Source organism: Mus caroli, chromosome 11 (genome assembly GCF_900094665.2).
Source record: "Mus caroli chromosome 11, CAROLI_EIJ_v1.1, whole genome shotgun sequence".
NCBI lineage: Eukaryota > Metazoa > Chordata > Mammalia > Rodentia > Muridae > Mus > Mus caroli.
In genome coordinates this window covers 54795704-54815609 of record NC_034580.1, presented here as the reverse complement: position 1 = coordinate 54815609, position 19906 = coordinate 54795704, and the positions used below count along the sequence as shown (strand labels likewise).

At 52.8% G+C, this 19906-nt stretch overlaps 1 protein-coding gene across 2 annotated transcripts in view; it reads left to right on the top strand.

The window, feature by feature from the left end:
* Positions 1-16484, top strand: part of Pemt (phosphatidylethanolamine N-methyltransferase) — a 71562-nt gene extending 55078 nt beyond the window's left edge. For both annotated transcript variants that reach the window (XM_021177948.2, XM_021177949.2), the window contains exons 3-7: positions 2057-2172; positions 10073-10218; positions 12892-13003; positions 15821-15895; positions 16218-16484. In XM_021177948.2, the coding sequence (XP_021033607.1) occupies positions 2057-2172; positions 10073-10218; positions 12892-13003; positions 15821-15895; positions 16218-16275 (507 nt within the window). In that variant the 3' untranslated portion in view covers positions 16276-16484. The remainder of the gene's footprint in view (positions 1-2056; positions 2173-10072; positions 10219-12891; positions 13004-15820; positions 15896-16217) is intronic.
* Positions 16485-19906: the final 3422 nt, after the last annotated feature.

The window sequence follows — 19906 nt, the reverse complement described above, 5'->3', positions numbered from 1 at the left end:
AATTTCTTTCTTCAGAGACTTGAAGTTCTTATCATACAGATCTTTCACTTCCTTAGTTAGAGTCACGTCAAGGTATTAGAAAGGTTCTTTAAAGCAACTTCCATCTGTTTTGTCTGGAAATGGGCAATTCAGTTCACAGGTCAGCAGTTGCAACTTGATCCACTCACAAACCCTTCACAGATACAGCAGTCCAGTTGGGTAGAATTGGGATTGCAAACACAAATCAGCAGTGGTGGCACTACCTAGCGAGACAGTCAGCCTTAGCCTTGGCTCAAGTCAGATGGGGGAAGCAGGAGGAATGCCAGGAGAAGTTCTAGGCTGTGCCTCTCTGAGAGAAGCAGTGATCATCGAAGACTCGAGACCCACAAGCGTTGCACAGTTAGCTCTACAAGCAAGTCTAGCTCAGCCTCTGTCACTGTCCATTGAGTCCTGTTTATACTCTCTCCAAACATCACATGTCCTCCATGGGTCTTGCCTCAGCACGTGTGTCTGTCTCAGCTGACATCACTCCGACAATCAATCAGCCTGAGTCCGAGGAAGTGGCAAGATATTGCAGCACACCACCAGAAGTTTTTTGGTGTGTTTCTCTCTCTATGGAGTCCTGACAAATGCAGCTCCCCTACACAATGAAAGGAGGACCAATACATGTGTGTCATTAGCAAAGAATCCTTCATGTGTTAGCAAAGAATCCTTCATCCACATGCCTGCTTTAGCAGAACATCCTTTTTCCTGTGTCTGCTTCAGCTAAACATTCCTTCATGTGTTTGACCAAGCAAAACACCATCCAACTGACTTTCCAAAGAACCCTTAAGTTTCCACTTCAGTGGACACTGAGCAGGACAACACCCTGCAGGGATCTGATAACAGACTAGGCTCCCATACTAAGGGTTTTGGGAGTGTGAGCTCACTGGAGACCTGCTGGAGGCTGTATGAGCTTCAGACATGCATGGGCAACAGGCAAGGCTGCCTGGTCTGGGCTGCTGTGGCTATATAGAGTGGCTGGCCACAAAGAAAAGCCCCACTGAATGCATTTAGTATGTCTAACCAAATAGATATCCCAGTTCAGCCTTTCCTGTTTTGTCAGGAGAGCTGGGCAGAAGCACAACCTGCTTTATGATAAATTGTTAACTAGTTCATGTCATGTATTGACTATGTATTCTCCCCACTCCAGCCCTCCAGTGTTCGCACACACAGACATACATGCACACACATATGCATGGACATACAGACATGCACATGTGCACAAACATACATATTTATATTCAGGACACAGAGTGGGTGGATAACTTGAGCAGCAGAGTGAGCACTTGCGCTTTGGCATCCCGCTCACCCCTTCCTCCCCATTCTGCATCAGCAGAGAGCTCACCAGAGCACCTGGGTCAGACAGAGCACACTAGGAGCCCAGCAGGGCAATCCTAACAACTTGGATGTGGATGTGTGCAAGGGTGAGGTCTGCAGAGAAGCGAGAGAGCTGCCTGCTGGCTTCCTCTGCCTGACTACTGAATACTGAGATTAGAGATGTGATGACTTGGAAACAAATCAAAGGATTATAAGACTGAAAATCATTCATACCTGCACAGTCTGTACCTATGGGAGAGGCCAGGCTGAGCACAGGGTGAGGGCGAAGGACAGCCTTTCCTTTGTCTTACCCCTTGAAATGACCCTGTGGGTGTTCTTGGTGGAGACAGGAGGGCACCCGGAGCCACGGTTTCTGCGGCTTCTTTGTTGGTGGTAGCTTGTGTCTTCCTGAATAACAGGGGCCATTGGAACTGCATGAGATTTGATGCACAGCTTCCCGGGTGGCCTGAGAACTGAGCCCCCGCACTTAGGCACGACTGCCAGCCTGTTAACCACTCAATCCTGCCTACACTAAGGGAAGGTAAAAATCCTGAGAAGAGCCCTGGGCTGTAGCAGACTCCCAACCGACCCCAGTTGCTGCAGCGGCTACAGTCCATCTTCCTTGGAACTGGGCCTGGGCCCTCAGGCCTGCTTCTCCTGCCCTCCCTGTAGCAGCAAACACCTCACCTCTCACCCTTGTTCTTGGCCCTTCTTGCAGGTAGCAAGGTGGGAGCAGAGAACTCGGAAGCTGAGCAGAGCCTTTGGGTCCCCCCACCTAGCCTGCTATTCCCTGGGCAGCTGCATCCTGCTTTTGAACATCCTCCGCTCCCACTGGTAAGCCCTGGGCCACCATGAAGGCTGTTGTCTGTGTGAAAGTCATGGTCAGGAGAGGGAGGGCCAGTGGGTTCACCAGTGTTTGGGAGTTCTGTGTCAGAATGTTCCTAGAGGCCTCAGGCTATTGTCCCAGATCTCTTTTGGCAGAGACATTCATGTGATCTTAGATGTGACATTTCATTGTCCAATGATGGGGCCAGCTTGATCAGAGGGGACAGAACCTGTTGAAATTTCCCTTTGCCTATATCCCCAGAATTCCTTCTACAGTACACCCAGCCAGGCCACAGACACTGGGTTCCTTAGGGACAAGGAACCATGCTTAGACATCATTAGGAAGCCTGGACAGGAGACATATTACCTTCTGGCCATCAAATGGCCAGAGCAGTTGGTGTAGGTGATGAGGGCGGGAAGCAGGGCTCCTGAGTGGGCCTAGCTGAGCCGAGCACTGTACTGTGGAGTCTCAGGCTGTACAGGAGGACAGTGGCATCTCATTTTCAGATGTGGCTACTTGTGAACCCTGGGTCCACTTGTCATCCCATGGATTTCACCACAGGCCTCGTGCATACACAGGCTGCAGGAAGCCTGCGCACTGCTGGAGGAGATAAAGAAGGGAGCTTGGGGAGTCTTCATTCCTGTCTTGCCGTTGCACTTTAGAAGTCGAGAGTACTGAGAAGATACCCTGTGTGGACTGGTTGCTGAGGCGAGTCCCTCAGATAGGGTGTGCACACCTGGCCCATCCACTCCACTTATCCTGGCTTGGCTCTGTGGGTGCAGGATGTATCGTGAGGTGGCCATCTAGTTATCTGATGTCTGGTGTATGGGAAGCCAGGCAGGGATAGGAGTGGTGGGCCCAGATCTCTCATACTCCAATTCTGTAAGCATTTGGCTCATGCTTCCCCATGACAGGACACCCTGAGTGAAGATTTTTGTAGCTTTTTTCCCATTCCTTTAGACTAGGAGTATGGGGTGGGGCAAGGGTCCTACTCAGCTTCTCTGCCTGCCAGAACCTCCTCTATGCCTCCTGGCCCTGAAGGTTTAGGCTGCTCAACCTCTCCAGGCTGGACAAGTATACAAAGGTTGTCATCCTTAGAGGGGGCAGACTGTGACTCACATCCTGGGTTGTCTGGCACATGAAGACTCTTTTGTAGGGAGGCCTTATCCATCCCCACGATGGGGTAAAAGTGTGGGTGAGGCTGCTGCTCTGATTTTCTCCATTCTGCTGAATTCTCCAGCATGGTGAAGTCGGCCTGGTCTGGGAATGCTGTCTCTGTGAGCTTGGCCAATCATCTCTTACACTCCTAGCTCCTTTAAAAATGGACGCCACAGCCCAGGCAGTGATGGTGCATGCCTTTAATCCCAGCACTTGGGAGGCAGAGGCAGGGGCAGGGGCAGAGGCAGAGGCAGAGGCAGGATTTCTGAGTTCCAGGCCAGCCTGGTCCACAGAGTGAGCTCCAGGACAGCCAGGGCAATACAGAGAAACCCTGTCGAGTTGCCTTGGTCATGGTGTCTGTTCACAGCAGTAAAGCCCTTTGCCACTAGGTCCCTGGCAAAAAGGCATCTTCAAAAAGGCATCTTCAAGCTCCTCAGACAACCTAGAGAGCCCATGTACATCCTAACTTGAATACTGCCAAGTTAGAGGCTATTCTCTGCCCAGATGTTTCAACCTGGAAACCTCGGAGGGTCACTTAAGCTCTTACTCCACCCAGCTCTGCCCATCCCCAGTGCAGGAGCCCTGCTGAATACACCCTGTCTCCCCGTCAGCTGTGAGAAGCCCTTCCTTGGGACACTTCTCACTTAGCCCTCATTCAGTCCTTTTGTGGCATTTATACTTAAATGTCCTTGTTAGGATGAGGTGTCCTGTCAGACCAAAATCAACCCAGTCTGTGACACACCAGCGTCAAGCCTGGCTGGTCGCTGCTTCTTTGCTCTCTAAAATCTCCCATCTGTAGACAGGTTGTGTAATTGCTCTGGGATCTGCTTGGCTTCATAAACCTCAAACTCTGGTTTGGTTTGGTTTGGTTTGTTGGTTTTGGCCAGGGTCTCACTCTGTAGCCCAGGCCATCTAGAACTTACGTTATAAACCAGGCTGGCCCTAAGTTTGTAGCCACCCTACCTCCTGAGTTCTGGGGTTAGAGGCCCTAGCAACATGTCAGGCTTCCTTGCCCCTGAGGACTCATCAGGCTTCAGGTGGAGTCTGTTTTCATTCCCATAATGCAGGACTCCTAGGGGAGAGGCTACTGGGGTCAGAGATACAGACCTGCTACTACCCTGCAGAGCTGGAGCCCAGCAGAATCTTTCCCCAGCCGGCCTCATTCACCAGTGGCTCAACAAGGCCCTTTCTGCTCCTTCCTCTGTGGCTACAGACCCTGAGGAACACCTGAGCAGCAGCTGGAAAGCTGGGGGAGAAGGGGCCCTGGAGAAGTGGGGCGGATACTGGTTAGAAATGCAGAGTGGGTAGACCCAGGGACTTCTGGGATCTACTTCCTGTGGCTGGGTCATGGGAGCAGCCTTGGAATGTCCCTATCCTTAGTATCCTAGCCAAACAGCAACCAAGGATTTAATGTGGCCCACTGGGTAAGGATAGGTCCGGCAAGCACTAGGTCTCTACCCATTTTCAAGGGTTTAGTTCAGTGACTTTAAACAGTTCTGTGATGTTTTATAAAGGTTACTACCACCCATCTCCAGAACCCTTTTTATTTTACAAAGCTGAAACTACACCTTTTAAGCACTGCCCCTCACTCCCACCCCTCCCGTGGGCTGGCTCTGGTTCCCCACTCTGCTTCTCTCTCACTTCTCCTGGAGCTTTGGTAGGAGTCAGGGTCTGTGACCAGTTTATTGTACTCAGCACAATGGCCTCATGCTGGGGCGCATGTCAGAACTTTCTCCTTCCAGAGACTCCAGAATGTCCTGCCCGTCCGTCCATCCATCCATCCATCCATCCATCAGTGACACTTATAGCTTCTGTGAGAAGTGCAGCTGTGGTCATGGTGTGCCAGTGTCTGAGTATCTTCCTAGTTTCTTCAAGAGTGTTCCTAGGAGTGAATTTTGGCCCCACCGGGTCATTGTTCATGTTTTAGGAACCTGTCATTGTTCTCTACAGTGGCTGCTCTACACTGTGTCACACCAGCAGCTCGGGAGTGAGTGGTCCAGTATCTCTACACTCCTGCCAACACTGGGCTCCCTGTCTTTTTGACAGTGCTATCCTAATAGAAGGAAGGGTAGCATTTTGCTTTGGCTGATATCGGAAGGTGTCCCAAGCATCCCTGGCTGAAGAGCTTTCTCTGGATTCTAGTTTGAATCAAAGCCAGCCAGGGGAAAGAAAGTCCCTGGTCAGCTTTAGCTCTGTCCCCTCATGCTGGTGACCCTCAGCAGGTTACCTCTGCGAGCTTCAACTTCCTTCTCTGAAATGGGTCAGCAGCCACTTCCAGGAGGTTGTCAGTGGGAAAGCAGGAGCCAGGGTGGGCGCATTGGCACGGATGCCTGCATATGAGGGGACTTAGTGGGGCCAGGAGGGTGGTGCCATGAAAGGCTAGGTCACCATGGGGAGAGGGATCAGTGGGTGGCACAGTGAACAGAGCATGATGGTCCCTGCCTGTGGTGCCAGCTCACTGAGAGGCTGAGACAAGACTAATGAATGAACCCAGGAGGTCAAAGCCATCTTGAGTCACATAGAAAAATACCTTCCAACTGGTACACGGACCCACAGCAAGAGCAGGTGAGGGTGCTTCTGTGCCTGGACTAGATACCTTCTCAAGCACTAGATTCCAGCAGAGGGTTGGAAAGACCCTGTCCCTTGGTCCACTAGCTATATCCATTCTAATCTAGTTCCTACCTAATATCTCACTGTAGCCCACATATAGGTATGTGTTCTGTGTAGATATTCAAGTACCCACACACTAAGATCTAGTATTCAATTTGGTGACAGTCGGTGGTTCCCAGCTGTGTGCAGCCCTCCTGTTGTCTGGTTCTCTAACACCTTCTCCATCCTAGATGGTAACCCTATGCCTGCGAGGTGGTACCACCTCCCACCATCCTCTGCAATGCCACCTACCCAGTCTCCTGGGGTCAGCCTAGTGCCTGTGTCTGTTTGTGTTCCTGGAGACTCAGCACAGGCTTCATACTGCTAGTCAAATGCTGCATTGTCAGGCCATGTGCCAATCCTTGTTCTGGAGGCTTCCTCTGACTTTGTCCTTGTCACCTGAGGTGATATGACCCCAGATGGTATGTGTCCTACTGAGTCACCATGGTGGGAGAACACATGTGTGCTCGAGTCAGTCTGTCTTGCTGTGATGCCAGGGCTCCACAGTAGTTGGCGAGTCCCTAGGACTCACTGTGCATCAGCTGGCCCACGCTAGCTGGTGGTCTGGAAAGAGAGCAGGCAGGATAAGCTAACTTGGTATTTGGAGGTTAAGGCAAAGTCTAGATTCAAGGAAGTGATTAGGAAAGCGCTCCTTGCTCTTGCAATGCTCTGGCTGTGCCTTGAGTGAGGGGGGAGCCTTGATGGCTTGAGAGGCATCCATTGAAACCCCTCCCCCAGCACCTCCACCCCCCCACGCCCCCCAACCTGCAGCCTGCCTCAGCCACTCATGGGCCACAGGTTAAAGAAAGGCCCTTGGGCACAGTGTGGATGACTAGGGTCACCGGAACCTTGTCTCCCTGCTGTCTCTTAGTGGAGATCCCTGATCGTGGCTGGAGAATCAGAGAGAAAATCTGAGTCGTGTTTTCTTGATCCCAGAGAGGAAGGAGGGAGGACAGCTGGAATGGTTCCCAGGTAGAACTGTATCTGTCCTCTCAGCTGAGACCCCAGCACAGCTGGAGTTTTGAGTGACAGTGGTGTACATCTCCTTTCACGTGACAAGACTGAGGACCTGCTTGCTCTTGGGACAGAAGCAGTATCAGCCAGTGACCTGACTCCTATCCACGCTGCTGCCTCACCTCCTGGGGCGTATGAGACACTGGGATGCTGCTGGGCTTAGGGAAGTTGTGCAAAGGTGCTTTGGTTAGTGCAACGTGGTAGCCATGAATCCAGCCGTTGCTATGGGGATAATGCGGTTGAACTGATGACTTACTGTGCTCTGTGTGAGGAAAATAAGACCACCAGATGCCTGCTTTCCTGATCTTCCTTGACTGGGTTGGACTGAGAGAGCCTGATTGGGTGGGGGGAGAGTTCAGGCCACCCTATGTGTTGCTGACTTCAAATGTAGCCCACTGGTGAAGCCTTAGGAGCACCGGGGCAGAACAACCTCTCTGGAGCTGTGCACACTCAAGCGGCCATGGTCTGGTGTGAGGAGCAGAGTAAAAGGCAGCCTCCAGTCTCACTGCTGGCCGAAAGTTCAATCCAATTTAAAACGTAGAACTCAAGGGGTTGGAGAGATTGCTCAGTGGCTAAGAGCACTTGTTATTCTTCTAGATTACTCAGATTCAATTTCCCAGCCCCCACATAGTGATTTGTGACCATCTGTAACTCCAGGTCCAGGGGATATGACTTCTGGCTTCCACAGGCGCCAGGCACACAAGTGGTGCAAAGACACAGGTGCAGGCGAAACACTCATACACATAAAATTTAAATAAGAAAACAGAACCCAAAGCCCTGGAATGAATCTCCATCCCTGACACCCCAGTGCAGAGTAGCTCTGAGGGAAAATTGCCTGTTACCCCACTCTGCTATGGAATGTGGCCACAGCGAGACTTGCTCCCTGTTAATTCTCCCTGTGGATGGAGTGTGCTTTCATGGTATGAAAGCACGTAACCAGCCACTTAATCAGGCATCAATTCTAGTGAGCCTAGTGTCACGTGGTGTGTAGGCCACTAAGCTAGAATGAGACACACACCCCACTGTCTACTACCTACACACACACACACACACACACACACACAATCTTGGCAGGCTGGAGCAAAAGACCCACAACAAGTGGTATACTTTGCCTTTCTGCCCTACTCCTAGCCCAGCCACTTGAGAAAAGTCTGCCAGTGATACAAACAGAGCCAGAGGTAGACCATCCTTAGGCACAGGGGCAGGATTGAATCTTTGAAATGTCTGCCATGGGTTCCAGAAGTCACTGGCAGGAAGGTCGTTTCCAGCTGTGTCTCCTTCCAGAGAGACCCTTGGTCTGCTGGCCCTCTGCTCCACTTAGTGTGTACATATCACAGTTGTGCAGCCCCTCCCAAATACCTCTTCTACCGCACTTTTTCTGAGCCTTAAGGTGCTTAGCTCTAGCCATTCCTCATTCTGTAACATCCCCACCATGTAAGTTCTTCGCTCTGCTCTCAGCTGAAGCTTCTAATAGCTGGAAGCTCTTGTGTGGCCACTGATGATGTCCCTGAGAACTCAAGACAAGTGGCCAGTAAGAGACCCACAGGCTCTCTGTCCTCTATTCAGGTAGATGGAGCTCAGAGGCTACAAGGCAGTTGGAGCCACCCAACTTGTTGAAGAACCAATGCACTTCTCTGTCCCATGGGCCCTTATGCAATGTAGCCAAGAAGCAGGTATCTGTAGGTAGCCTGCATGGCCTTTGACCTCCCTTCTCTCGCATCTACCTCCTGGCCTGTGCCCAGAGCCAACATCAGTTTCCAAGAGCTGAACATCAGATTGGTAAAATTCCAAGGAGACCCAATTTAGTGTGGTTCAGGAATAGAATTACAGCACCCACCTTCTCCAGTGATGAACGCGTTCTGCTAGAAAAGAAAAAGCTCCTGGGTGAAGGTGAATAGCTGCATGGGTAGATGGATAAGTGGGTACTGGGTCTCTAGTGACTAGGTTAATGGATGCAAGGAGAAGGGTGGGTGGATATGTTTATGGGTATGTGCATGGATTGAAGAAGGGACGAATGGATAGAGACAGGTAAGTGGGTGGATAGGTGGGTGAATAGATGGATGGACAGACAGGCGGGTGGGTAGATGGGTGAGTGGATAGATACATGGATGGATGGATAGGTGGGTGGATCAGTGGGCTGGGGAGCCTGGGAGAGAAGTGTATATAGTTGCATTGTGTGAGTAGCGAATTCCCACGTCTCCTCTAAGCACTGGGATTGTGGACAGAACGGAATTGTGCTTGGTCATGAGCGCTGGCCTTGCACATCCTCCTCTTTGTGCCCCTGGCACATTCAGTGCTTTGCCTTGTCACTGGCCACTCCCTCCTGGCAAGGCTCAGATCCATTACCAGCCTGCGACCCCGAACTTCCACCCTCTCCTGTGCTGGGAGCCAGAGAACCTGCCCCTCCTTGCCCAGTGACACTGCCATTGTTCAGTCCCTGCTCTGACTCAGAGCCTGCCAGTACTTGGCCACAAAGCCTAGTTGAAGCAAGGATCTAAGTTTCCCAGGTGAGGCTCGGCCTGTGCGGAAGCCAGGGCAAGCAAATCAGAAGTGTGGGGCACAGCCAGCATCAGGCCTGGGTCTGCACGGAGAGTGGTGCTCATCACCACACATGACGTATGCCAAGCTCAGATCTAAGTGTTGGGCCTGCTGCCTGCCCTGCCCTGCCCTGTCCTGCCCAAGCCAGGTGCTAGCCTTGCTGTGCACTGTGCACTGCACATGTACCTGCTCTACTCATTCACGGTGCAAGTTGACAAGACCTGTATGTGATGGCCATGGAATGGACCCTGCTAACATGCATGAAGCCACAAATGGCTTCCATGAGTGACCTATTTCTAAAATTTAGGACAATTTAAATATTTGTCAGAATTTGTGACTTCTTGTTGAGAAGATTAAAATCTCTCGTCAGCCTGGGCCTTTGGTCTTGCCCCGTCCTCAAGACACTGAAGATTAGACAGTTCCTGCAGGATCCCTACCTGCAGTGCCTCTGTGGCTATTGAGGATATGATCCTGGGACTGACAACTCTGAGAAATGTACTTACCATACATGCTGTGACATGCTGTCTCTCCATGTCCCCTGCTCCACAGCTTCACACAGGCCATGATGAGCCAGCCCAAGATGGAGGGCCTGGACAACCACACCACCTACTTCCTGGGCCTTGCATTCCTAGGTTGGGGATTCGTGTTTGTGCTGTCCAGCTTCTATGCACTGGGGTTCACTGGGACCTTTCTAGGTAAGACCCTGGGGTATGGGATGACCTTGGGCAGGTACACTGGGGTTCAGGGAGGAGCAGAGTCCAGTGGCTGCCATCTGCTATCTCTGATGTGCCTTGAGAAGCACATAGCATGGTTAGGACTCTCAGTTTTGCTAGCTCAGGAGACTCCAGGGCATCAAGCTGCTTCCTTCAAGACAAGAATAGACCCTAGTCCTGGTTGATGGGCCCCAGAGTGCCCTCCTGACTTAGCTCCCCTTAAGCAGGCCCTCAGCCCTTGTCTGCATGAAAGGGCAGGTATACAGGGTTAAGAGTGCAGATGGAACTGGGGTGAAGGGCAGACAGGGATAAGACCCTCCACCTCATTACCACTCTTGGGTTTGCTTAGCACACTTGGCTGCCAGGTGGTAGGATCTCGGCTGTGGTATCCACAAAGCTAGCACGGGTCTAGGGTGAGATGAAAGGTAGAGGGATGTGGCCTCTTCTCCATCATCCACTCTCTAGGGCTCTGGGGCTTTTGGCATGGCAACCCAAAGTGGTCTAGTCTGGCCAGAAACCTTCTCACTTCGTGACCACAGTGACTTCCATCATCTTGAAAGCAGAGAGGGCAAACTCAAGACAGACTCAGCAAAGGGGGTTAAGGGTAAGAGGCCTTTAGAACACAGATGCATGGAAGTTGGCAGCCCCAGCTCTGGAGGTGCCTGTTCCAGCTCCCAGGATGTCCTTGGAGCTAGCACAGCTATAAGAGAGCTAGCTCTGCACAGGGGACACCACATTTGGCCCTTCCTTGATTCTTGTTATGCAAAGACCAGGTCAGTCTCTGGGCCTTAACCTCAATCAGGGCCTCTTGGTCTTCAAAGCCCTGCTGTCTCATAGCCTCCCAGGACATACTCATTGGCCCGGCCTCTGCCTGGGCCAGGCTGCCCAGCTGCAGACTTGGAACTCTGAAGTGTGCTTAGGAGGGACAATGCCACGAGGAACCAAGGAGCACATGAGCCAGGCATCTCAGTGCTGTTGGCTCGGTTCTTACTTCTCAGGCAAGAGCTGCTGGGAGCCATCCTGGGAGAGAGTGAGGCCATCCTGGTGACAGGGATTGCAGAGCGCAAGCTGGAGGAGCCATAGGTCAGATGCGGGGCACAGGCAGCGGTGCCGGAGAGGTGTGGCCAAGGGCAGACTGGGGCCCCCACCATGGTGTCAGGGCCAGATGGGGAGATGAGCAGAGGAGTGTCTGAGGGGTGCAGGCAGCGCTGCCGCTGACGTGGCATTTGGTAGAAATGGCCTAGAAAGCAGAGGGTCCCGCAAGCTTTGGAAGTAGAGCAGAATGGTCCCTCTCCTGTGACTCAGCCCGAAGCAGGTTTCTGTGCCACCCACCGTCAGGCTCCAGTGCCCCGCTTCCTGCTTCCCCTCAGTGGTCCCCGGGCCGCCTCTTGGACTCTTGTCCCTTTTGTCCCTGACAATGACAGTACTAATTTCTACAAGGCCCCTCCTGCCGGGGCTCCTCTTGTTGGGATGGCTGCCCTACTTTCTGCTCAGGATGAAGCAGCATTGTCTCTCTGGCCCACTGGGGTCGGGTGGGGGTGGGGACAAAGGAGAGGCTGCTGGGCAAGGCTGCCCTGGCCCAGTGGAGACACTCACCAGGTAGAGACCTGGACCAGATGCTTTGTTCTGTGAGAGTGGCCTGGTTATGCATGAAGTAGGTAGATGGATGACTGGCCATCTAATGGTCTTATGTCAGCTGCCCTGGGCTGACCTCCAGAGTGGCAGGAAGCACGCGGTGGGCAGGCTAGAGTCACAGTTAACTTGTCCTGGTTTGTCACTATGATAAACACCATGACCAAAAGCAACCCAGGCAGGAAGGATATACTTGGCTTTTAAACATCACAGTCCATCACTGATGGAAGCTGAGGCTGGGAATTAAGGCAGGAACACTGTTTACTGCCTTGCTTTTAGTGGCTACTAAAAGCCACTAAAATGCTTTTAGATGCTGCTCAGCTACCTTTCCTACAAAACCCAGGACCACCACCTGCCCAGGGAGGGCACCGCTCACAGCGAGCTGGGTCTTGGCTCTTCCACATAAATCATTAACCATGAAAAGGCCTCACAGACATGCCCACAAGCCAATCTCATGGAGACATTTTCTTAGTTAAGGCTCCCTCCTCCCAAGTGACTCTAGTTTGCATCAAGCTAACAAAACAAATGCTGACACCCCCCCGGAGCATCTGGACAATCCTAGGGAATGAATGAGGCCTGGAGGCAGTGGGGATAAGAAGGGTGGGTGGGAGGAGGGGTGGAGCCAGGCTGATGGGGAGGACAGACACAGGTGGGAAGGGGCTCTGAAGGAGGTAGGGAGGCCCCAGGAGAGAGTTCTGCACAGAGCAGGGGAAGGCTTCTAAAGAGAGGGCCAGGTAGACACAGAGGCATCTCCTGGGGAGAGGAGGGAAGAGACAGTGTGCTGGGGGTTCAGAAGAGTAGAGAACCAAACTGAGGACATCTCAGTGCCTGGCTCATGGTGGAGCTCCAGGGAAGTCTCCGGTCCTGGATGCTGTGGGTTCCAATCCCACAATCAACTGGGAGCCTCCTGGGGCACCTCACCTGCAGATCTTTCAGGGCTCACTAGGGATTTCCTTCAGTAACAGTGTGGCCAAGGACACAGGAGGCTAAGTGACCTCACATCCTACCCCATCTCATCCACAGGTGACTACTTTGGGATCCTCAAGGAATCCAGAGTGACCACATTTCCCTTCAGCGTGCTGGATAACCCCATGTACTGGGGCAGTACAGCCAACTACCTGGGCTGGGCACTCATGTGAGTACTTGTCGCCCTCAGGACCCCTAGTTGAGCCCTCTTCCCACAGCCTCCTGACCTCACACACACTTAGCTCCTCTGCCGTGCTACATGCATTTGCTTCTTTGATGGGCATAGGCCTGAATCCATCCCCAGTCTGTTCTTCCAAACCCAACTGGTGGTGTCCCCTCCTCGAAACTCCTTCCTGCCTCCTCCGGGTTTCCCATGCCCCAAGTCAATGATCAGTGGCCTGCCTGTCAGTTTCTTCTCTTATGGCAGAGCCATATACATGTCCCTTTGTATCACCAGTTGTGCCTGGTGCCCAGGAGTCAAGGTCATTCCAAGCTTGGAGTGGCCAGGTCAGGGCTCCCAGGGACATGTGACACCTACCAGCTGCCTCCAAACAATATTGATGCACAGAGGCCCAGCCGACTGGGAATGGGGCCTTCATCTGAGGCCTAATTAGAAATGCATCATTACGTGGCAGGAGACACTGACTCAGCAAGCCTCCCTCAGCCTGCCTGTCTCCTGCTTCTCATGTCCCACTCCTGGATAGGAGTCCCTGCTCTCTCTAGTTCTCTGTCTCCCCCGTCTTAAAACAAGGAGTGGGGTACTCTGAGCTTCTTGATCTAGGCTCAGTGTGATCATCTGCCAGTAGGGCTGTCTTGTATATCCTGGGTTGTTAGGATGTCAAGCTGGACCAAGGTGACAATAAGTGGCCTGGTTTCCATGGAGATGAGCGAGTGTAGGGAACCAGCTGACAGGACTGTTCATGCCCACATCACCACCTCCCAGCGGGTCTTTGAACCTGCATTGACCATGGCCCAGAGCTGGTAGATGAGGCTCATAGCACCTAACCCCTGCTGGACAGCTAGCTGCCCAGAGCAGTTGGGAGCACTCTCACCCACCCCAGTGCCTTGGATCAAGGCCGGGGAAGTTCTTTCAGGGCCTCCAACAGCCTTTTGCTGGGGCCACACACGAGTGGCTGTTGTAGGCAGTTGAAGAGCTGCTTCATTTAGGAATCATGACAGAAAGTACAGGCCAGTGAGTCCATCCTTTCCCGGGAGCAGTGGGGAACCTGGGGTTGAAGCCTGTACCCACCTCAGGCCGTAGAGTACATCGGGGCGAGATGCTGCTCTTGGTACTTAAGTTCCTGGGTCCCAAGGCATAGCCCTCCAGCTCTGCTGACTTTCTGTTTGGTAGTGACCTGTGGGGTCATGCTCACAGCCACTGTGGTGTCAAGGGCTCTCCCCCAGGAACGAGGTCTCATTAACCAGCCATCTTCCAGGGTCTTTCCCGACCCACAGACCCCCATGTGGCCAGAACCACAGCTGAACTGTGTGTGGGGACAAAGTGCTTGTTTAGCCAGGAGGGATGGGAGGACATCATGGCCACAGTCCCTCTGAGACCAGGACACAGACATCGAGAGCTGTTCCAAGTTCAAAGTTGAAAGGAAGAGCAAGAACCAAGTACTTAGAGCTCTGGGAAAGGCACAAGTTGAGACCTGAAAGACTTGGGGGAAAAGTTCCACATAAGGCCTGGGGCAATGGCAGAGGTGGTGGCAAGACCATAAGGATGGATGAGCCTTGTGATCTGTGCTGTGTAGTGGAGAGGCCCTGCGTCCCTGCCCCTCCCAGACAGACGCATGGACGCACTGGCCAATGTGAGGTCCAGGTGGGCATTATGGAGTGAGCAGGGCAGAGGGGCCTATTGGAGCCACACATTCTTTTTTTGTTTCATTTCGTTTTGTTTTGTTTTGTTGTTGTTTTGTTTTTCGAGACAGGGTTTCTCTGTATAGCCCTGGCTGTCCTGAAATTCACTTTGTAGACCAGGCTAACCTTGAGCTCAGAAATCCGCCTGCCTCTGCCTCCCAAGTGCTGGGATTAAAGGCGTGCACCACCACGCCCAGCTTGTTAGGGGTTTTTTTGTTTTTTGTTTTTTTGTTTTTTTGATGGAGCCACACATTCTTGTGCCCTTTGCCCTTTGGAGGCTAGATGTGAAATGGGGTCATCCAAGGCGAGCAGTTCCTGTGGTTACCTGAGGCCTGTTTCTGTCCCTTCTGGGTCATTCCTTTCTTGCTGAAGTGGATGCAGCAATCCAGGCCCTGCAGGAGCCAGAGGAGCCAGGGGTAACCATAGAAATGGCCTGGGGGCCAGCTCAGCAGCAGCTATTTCTGGAAGCCTGAGGCAGACATGCTTGGGCTCCTCCCCGCTGTCACTAACAGGCTGTCTGTATTCATCAGCAGAGTGAGGTCAGAGACTGGTCACCTGCAGAGAGCCATGACAGAAATGCTCTGTACATTTTACAAGGACTCGTGTCTCTGGGCTCGGATGGATGCTGGAAGTAGGATGCTAGGATACTCAGGGCCTGGGTAGTGGAGTGCAGTCCAGGTGGCTGGACTGTAAGGGTGGGTGGGTATTGTGTCCTATGCCCCTGCTCTCCCAGACAGACAACCGAGGCCAGTCCAAACAGTGGCTACCGCCTGCACCTGTATATGAGCCAGAGCTCAGGTGGCAAAAATCTGCCCAAGAGGCCGTGTGCTCATGGCAGCCCTGGGTTGGCTTTTTTATAAGAGACTTATTTCCTAAGAACACTGTCTGGTGGGCAGTGGAAATGTTCCCTGTCCCCGAGCCTCGGCCTCAGCAGACAAAAAAGCATGGACTGTCCCACAAGTTGCCTTCCTCTCCTCCTGTCTCCCTGTGACTCTCTAGAAAACCAGACCTAGGAAGGGGCACCCCCAGGCTTAGCTCACCCACCAGTGGAGTCCCAGCATCAGCAAGGACCACACACTGTGTTGGCAGGAGTGGCTAAGTCAACTGATGGTATGTCTGTCTGCAGGCATGCCAGTCCCACAGGCCTGCTGTTGACGGTGCTGGTGGCAATTGTCTACGTGGTTGCTCTCCTATATGAAGAGTGAGTAGATGTTGCGGGGGGTGGGGTGGGGGGAGATGGGAGATGGATATGATGGGTGAGTTAGACCAAGCTGCTCACTCAGAACTGCCTCACCAGGCTTGAGAAGCTGGTAATGGGCAGGGTATACCTGCCACCTGAGACCTAGGCAGGCACGGAGGTGGCCCCAGTCCCTCCAGCCCCTCCCCGCTGCTCTTTGAAGTCTCTAGGCAAGCTCCAGGGGACAGTGGGAATGTGGGTCCTATCCTCGCTGGTGGAGCAGGTTCTGGTGCTGGGGTACAGGAGTCCCCTGGAACAACCTACTGGAACATTCCCCCGCCCACAGGCCCTTCACTGCTGAGATCTACCGACAGAAAGCTACCAGGTTGCACAAAAGGAGCTGACAGGGCCATGAAGGATCTTTGGAAAGCTGAACTGGCCTCCGGGCTGCCCCAAGCAACAACCCTTCCCAGGGAGAGCAGCACTGGCCACTGTACCTGTGCCTTAGAAACCAGTCAAGGGGGCCTCAGGCATTATGCTGCTGTGTGACTGCTGAGACCCCCCCATCCCCACCATGTCCCGACACACTAATAAAGGCATTGTGACCTCAGCACCTCTCTGGTCCCCTTCCCATCCTGGTCCTAGGATGGGGTTAGGCGTGGGCTCTAAGCTGTGGAAGGGCTGGACAGGGCAGGGGACTGCATCCCTTGAGGGCTTCTGGGCCCTTTCTTTCCAGTGCAGCCCCTAGTGCTGTCTAGGATTCACAAAGAAAGAACTTAGCAAAAGGCCTCAGCAATAGAGCTTACTGCCACCACAGCCCTTCCTAGGCAGCGGATACCCTGGTCACCTGCTGTCCATGCCCTTGATGCCCAGAACCCAGTTCAACATCTACCAACCTGAGAGCAAAGGTGTTGCCATAGGCAATTAGTGTTACTTACATCACCCCGGGGACAGCAGCCTGTCCTCACTACCCAGCTGTAGCCCTCTTGGGTCACAATCAGGTTAGCTGTCTGTCTGTCCTGCACGTCTCAGGCTTGATCATTCTCCTTTCCTATCATGGTGGTTCTCTATCCTCCTTCCTCTCTTGATCCCCCTACTTCTGTCTCCCTGCCCAGCCATTGGCTGCAAGCAATTTTATTTACCAGTCAAAGCCAACGAGGGGGGGAGAGGGGGGAGGGCAGGAACCCTCAGCGTCTTACATGTCGATTCTCATACAATTTTGGGAACCCAATTAACATAATATGCGCATTAGACCAAATCCACAACACAGAGGTCTATCAGATTAAATAGCACTGTCATTCCACCAAGATTGTCACCTAATGGCAAGATATAGCGGACACCCACTATGTTCATCTGAGGTGAGTAAAATCTGCTGGAGATGGGATGTGTGTAGCTGAGCTTTTGCTACGTTGTGGGTTCTTCTCACACCCTTCTCCATCTTTTTTCTTCTACCCTTTCAAGTACCTAACTCTAGAGGAGGGAAAAAATTGACAGACAGGAAAGGAAAGAGACCCCTGAATGAAGTCAGGGGCTGGAAAGGGGGCGATGTTATCCCTAGATGACTTCCTGCTGATTAGGGACATCAAGGTCTTTGGGGCAAGTTTTATCTTTGCCATTAGGATATATAATTTCTTCTTTGCACATGTCTAATGAACAGCAACCAACAACCCACCAAACCCACCTATTGGGGCTCTAGCATTTATACACCCCCTGAAAAGTCCCCCCAGAACTCCAAACATCACAGTCACAAAAACTAACTGCAGCTGGCAAAACCACACCCCTGCCAGAGCACGAGGCAAATCATAGTCACCTGCTGTGGACAGTCTGAAGCAGATTGTCCAACCCATATCACGCACCTGGGATTAAAACAAAAACACATTCTTATAATACTTCAATTAAAAAAGACCCCAAATTCCAGAATTCTCACTACAGGGGTGCATAGGCAGAGCACAAGTGACCAAGAAGGTGGCACTTTTGGCATCAGAGGGAGCCAAAGAACAGCCTTCCTCTGCTCTTTGTCACCGTGTGACCATTAGCAGCTAAGACCATCCTGACCTCCAGGACTCCGGGCTTCTAATGGGTGGCTTAGGGATACCTAAGCTTGTGGACTTTGTGGTGATTGTCCCAACTCACCAGAGACCCTCACCTCCTTAGTCTCAGCTGTGTTTCTTTGCCAGGGTGCCTCACTGACCCAGAAAACCTTGTGAGATTTGGGGATCCAGACGATCAGCCTGTGCCTGTTCCAGCCCTGGGCTATCCAGACCTGGGGCTCATGAGACAGCATCTAAGGCTGCCTTCCTCTCCTGACATCCTGTTGTCACCCAAGGCTCACATGGACTTTTACAAGTGCCCCGGGCTTGCCACCTAACTGCACAGGTCTCCTGCCTCACATTTCCAGGCCCTCTGAGGAGGCCTGGGCTTCCCCTCCCAGCCCCAGGACAGAGCATTGGCTGGAGACCCTGGTTGGGCAGACAAGAACCACACCTTTTATTAGTATGGCCTCAGAGCCTTGTTGTCCTGGGCCCTTGACAGAGTCTAGGCCCAGAGTCTGTCATCCTGAGCTCTGTCCCTCCCTCATACCCCTTCTGGTGGTGAAAAGTGCAAAGACCACTGAAGCAAGAAGTCTTTACCTGTTTCCTCACCGTAGAGAGTACCATGCACACCCTATCCAGAAGCTCAGGCAGGTGTCCTGGTAAGGCTGGGCTAGAGAAACATTGGTACCCTTGGCACCAAATGGGGCAGAGATGCCCCCTTTGCCACTGGTGTCCTCTTGTCCAGTCCCCTGAACCAAGAGAGGCTCAGCTCTATCACTGGCATCCCCGCATGTACCTGTTGGCTCAGTTGCCAGGCTGTGGGTATGGGTAGAGGGAAGAGGCAGCCCCAGCTCCCTGACTACTGGGTGGAGGCAGCAGTCAAGGCAGACATGGAGGTCATGTAATTTCAGAGGGGAGAAGAGGCTGCCGAGGGATCTGAGGAGAGAACTGAGACCACAGAGCATGGGTGTCCTCTTCATACACCCAGCAGGACTGGGCACATGTGTCTGAACCCAGTGTGTCCGTTGGAATCCAGCAGGAGACAGGGATGGGGTGGAGCCCGCCAGGAGTGGGCTGGTTGCCAGAGAGCTGGGGCTGCCTCCTGACTGCTGGCTGTGTTGTTTCAAACCCACATGAAGCCAGGACATACTGTTGGGGGCACATAGTAGGGCAGGCTGCTCACCCAATGGCCAAGAAGTAAAGGGTAAATGAGAAAGGGGTTGGGGCTCTACAACCACATTTCAAAGGCTCCCTTACAATAAATAATCTAAAGACCGCCCACCAGGCCCCACAGGAAGTGGAGCAGAGACAACCTGTGGGGTCCTCTTGCAGGCATGAGTAGGATTGGCCCCTGTGGGTAATGTGGTGGCACCCGATGCCCTTCTTTGTGACCCAACTTCAAAGAACCTTCTGAATCCTCTCTGCCTCTGGATGAGGCTGTGTGGCTGGCATTTCCGGCGTACAGACCCTTGGCTTCCGCTGGGCTCCCCTCAGCATTTGATCAGGTAGTAAGAGTTCTGTTCTGAGCCTGACACTGCTACAAACCTGTGTGGTAAGAAAACATCACAGTGGCTTCCAGAGTTTCTGGTGAAGGGCTGCATGTGCTGTCCTGTGTGGAGCAGTGTCCCGGGGGACAGATGTTAGTTGGGGTTATGTGGGGCGGCACTGCCCGTCTCCCAGACCCCTCAGGGTTCTTGCTGGCAGAGGCTGTGTGACTGTGCGCCTGGAGGATGGAGTCTTCCTGGACAGGGTGTTTGAGCTGGGTAAATGAACCTCGGAGGTGTCAGGAAACCACCGGTGTCTGCCAGTCACCTTGCATCTAGAAGGGACTGAGGCATGATGTCAGGCCCAGTCTTGACACTGGCTGTGGAAGGAGAGAGGGCCATGAATCTAAGCTGAGCCTTGGCCATCTGGATGTCTGTGGGTAGAGCTGGACCATAGCTTTGATTCTGCCATCCCTCCTCCTCCTCCTCCTCTTCTTGGTTTTGGTTTTTGTTTTTTT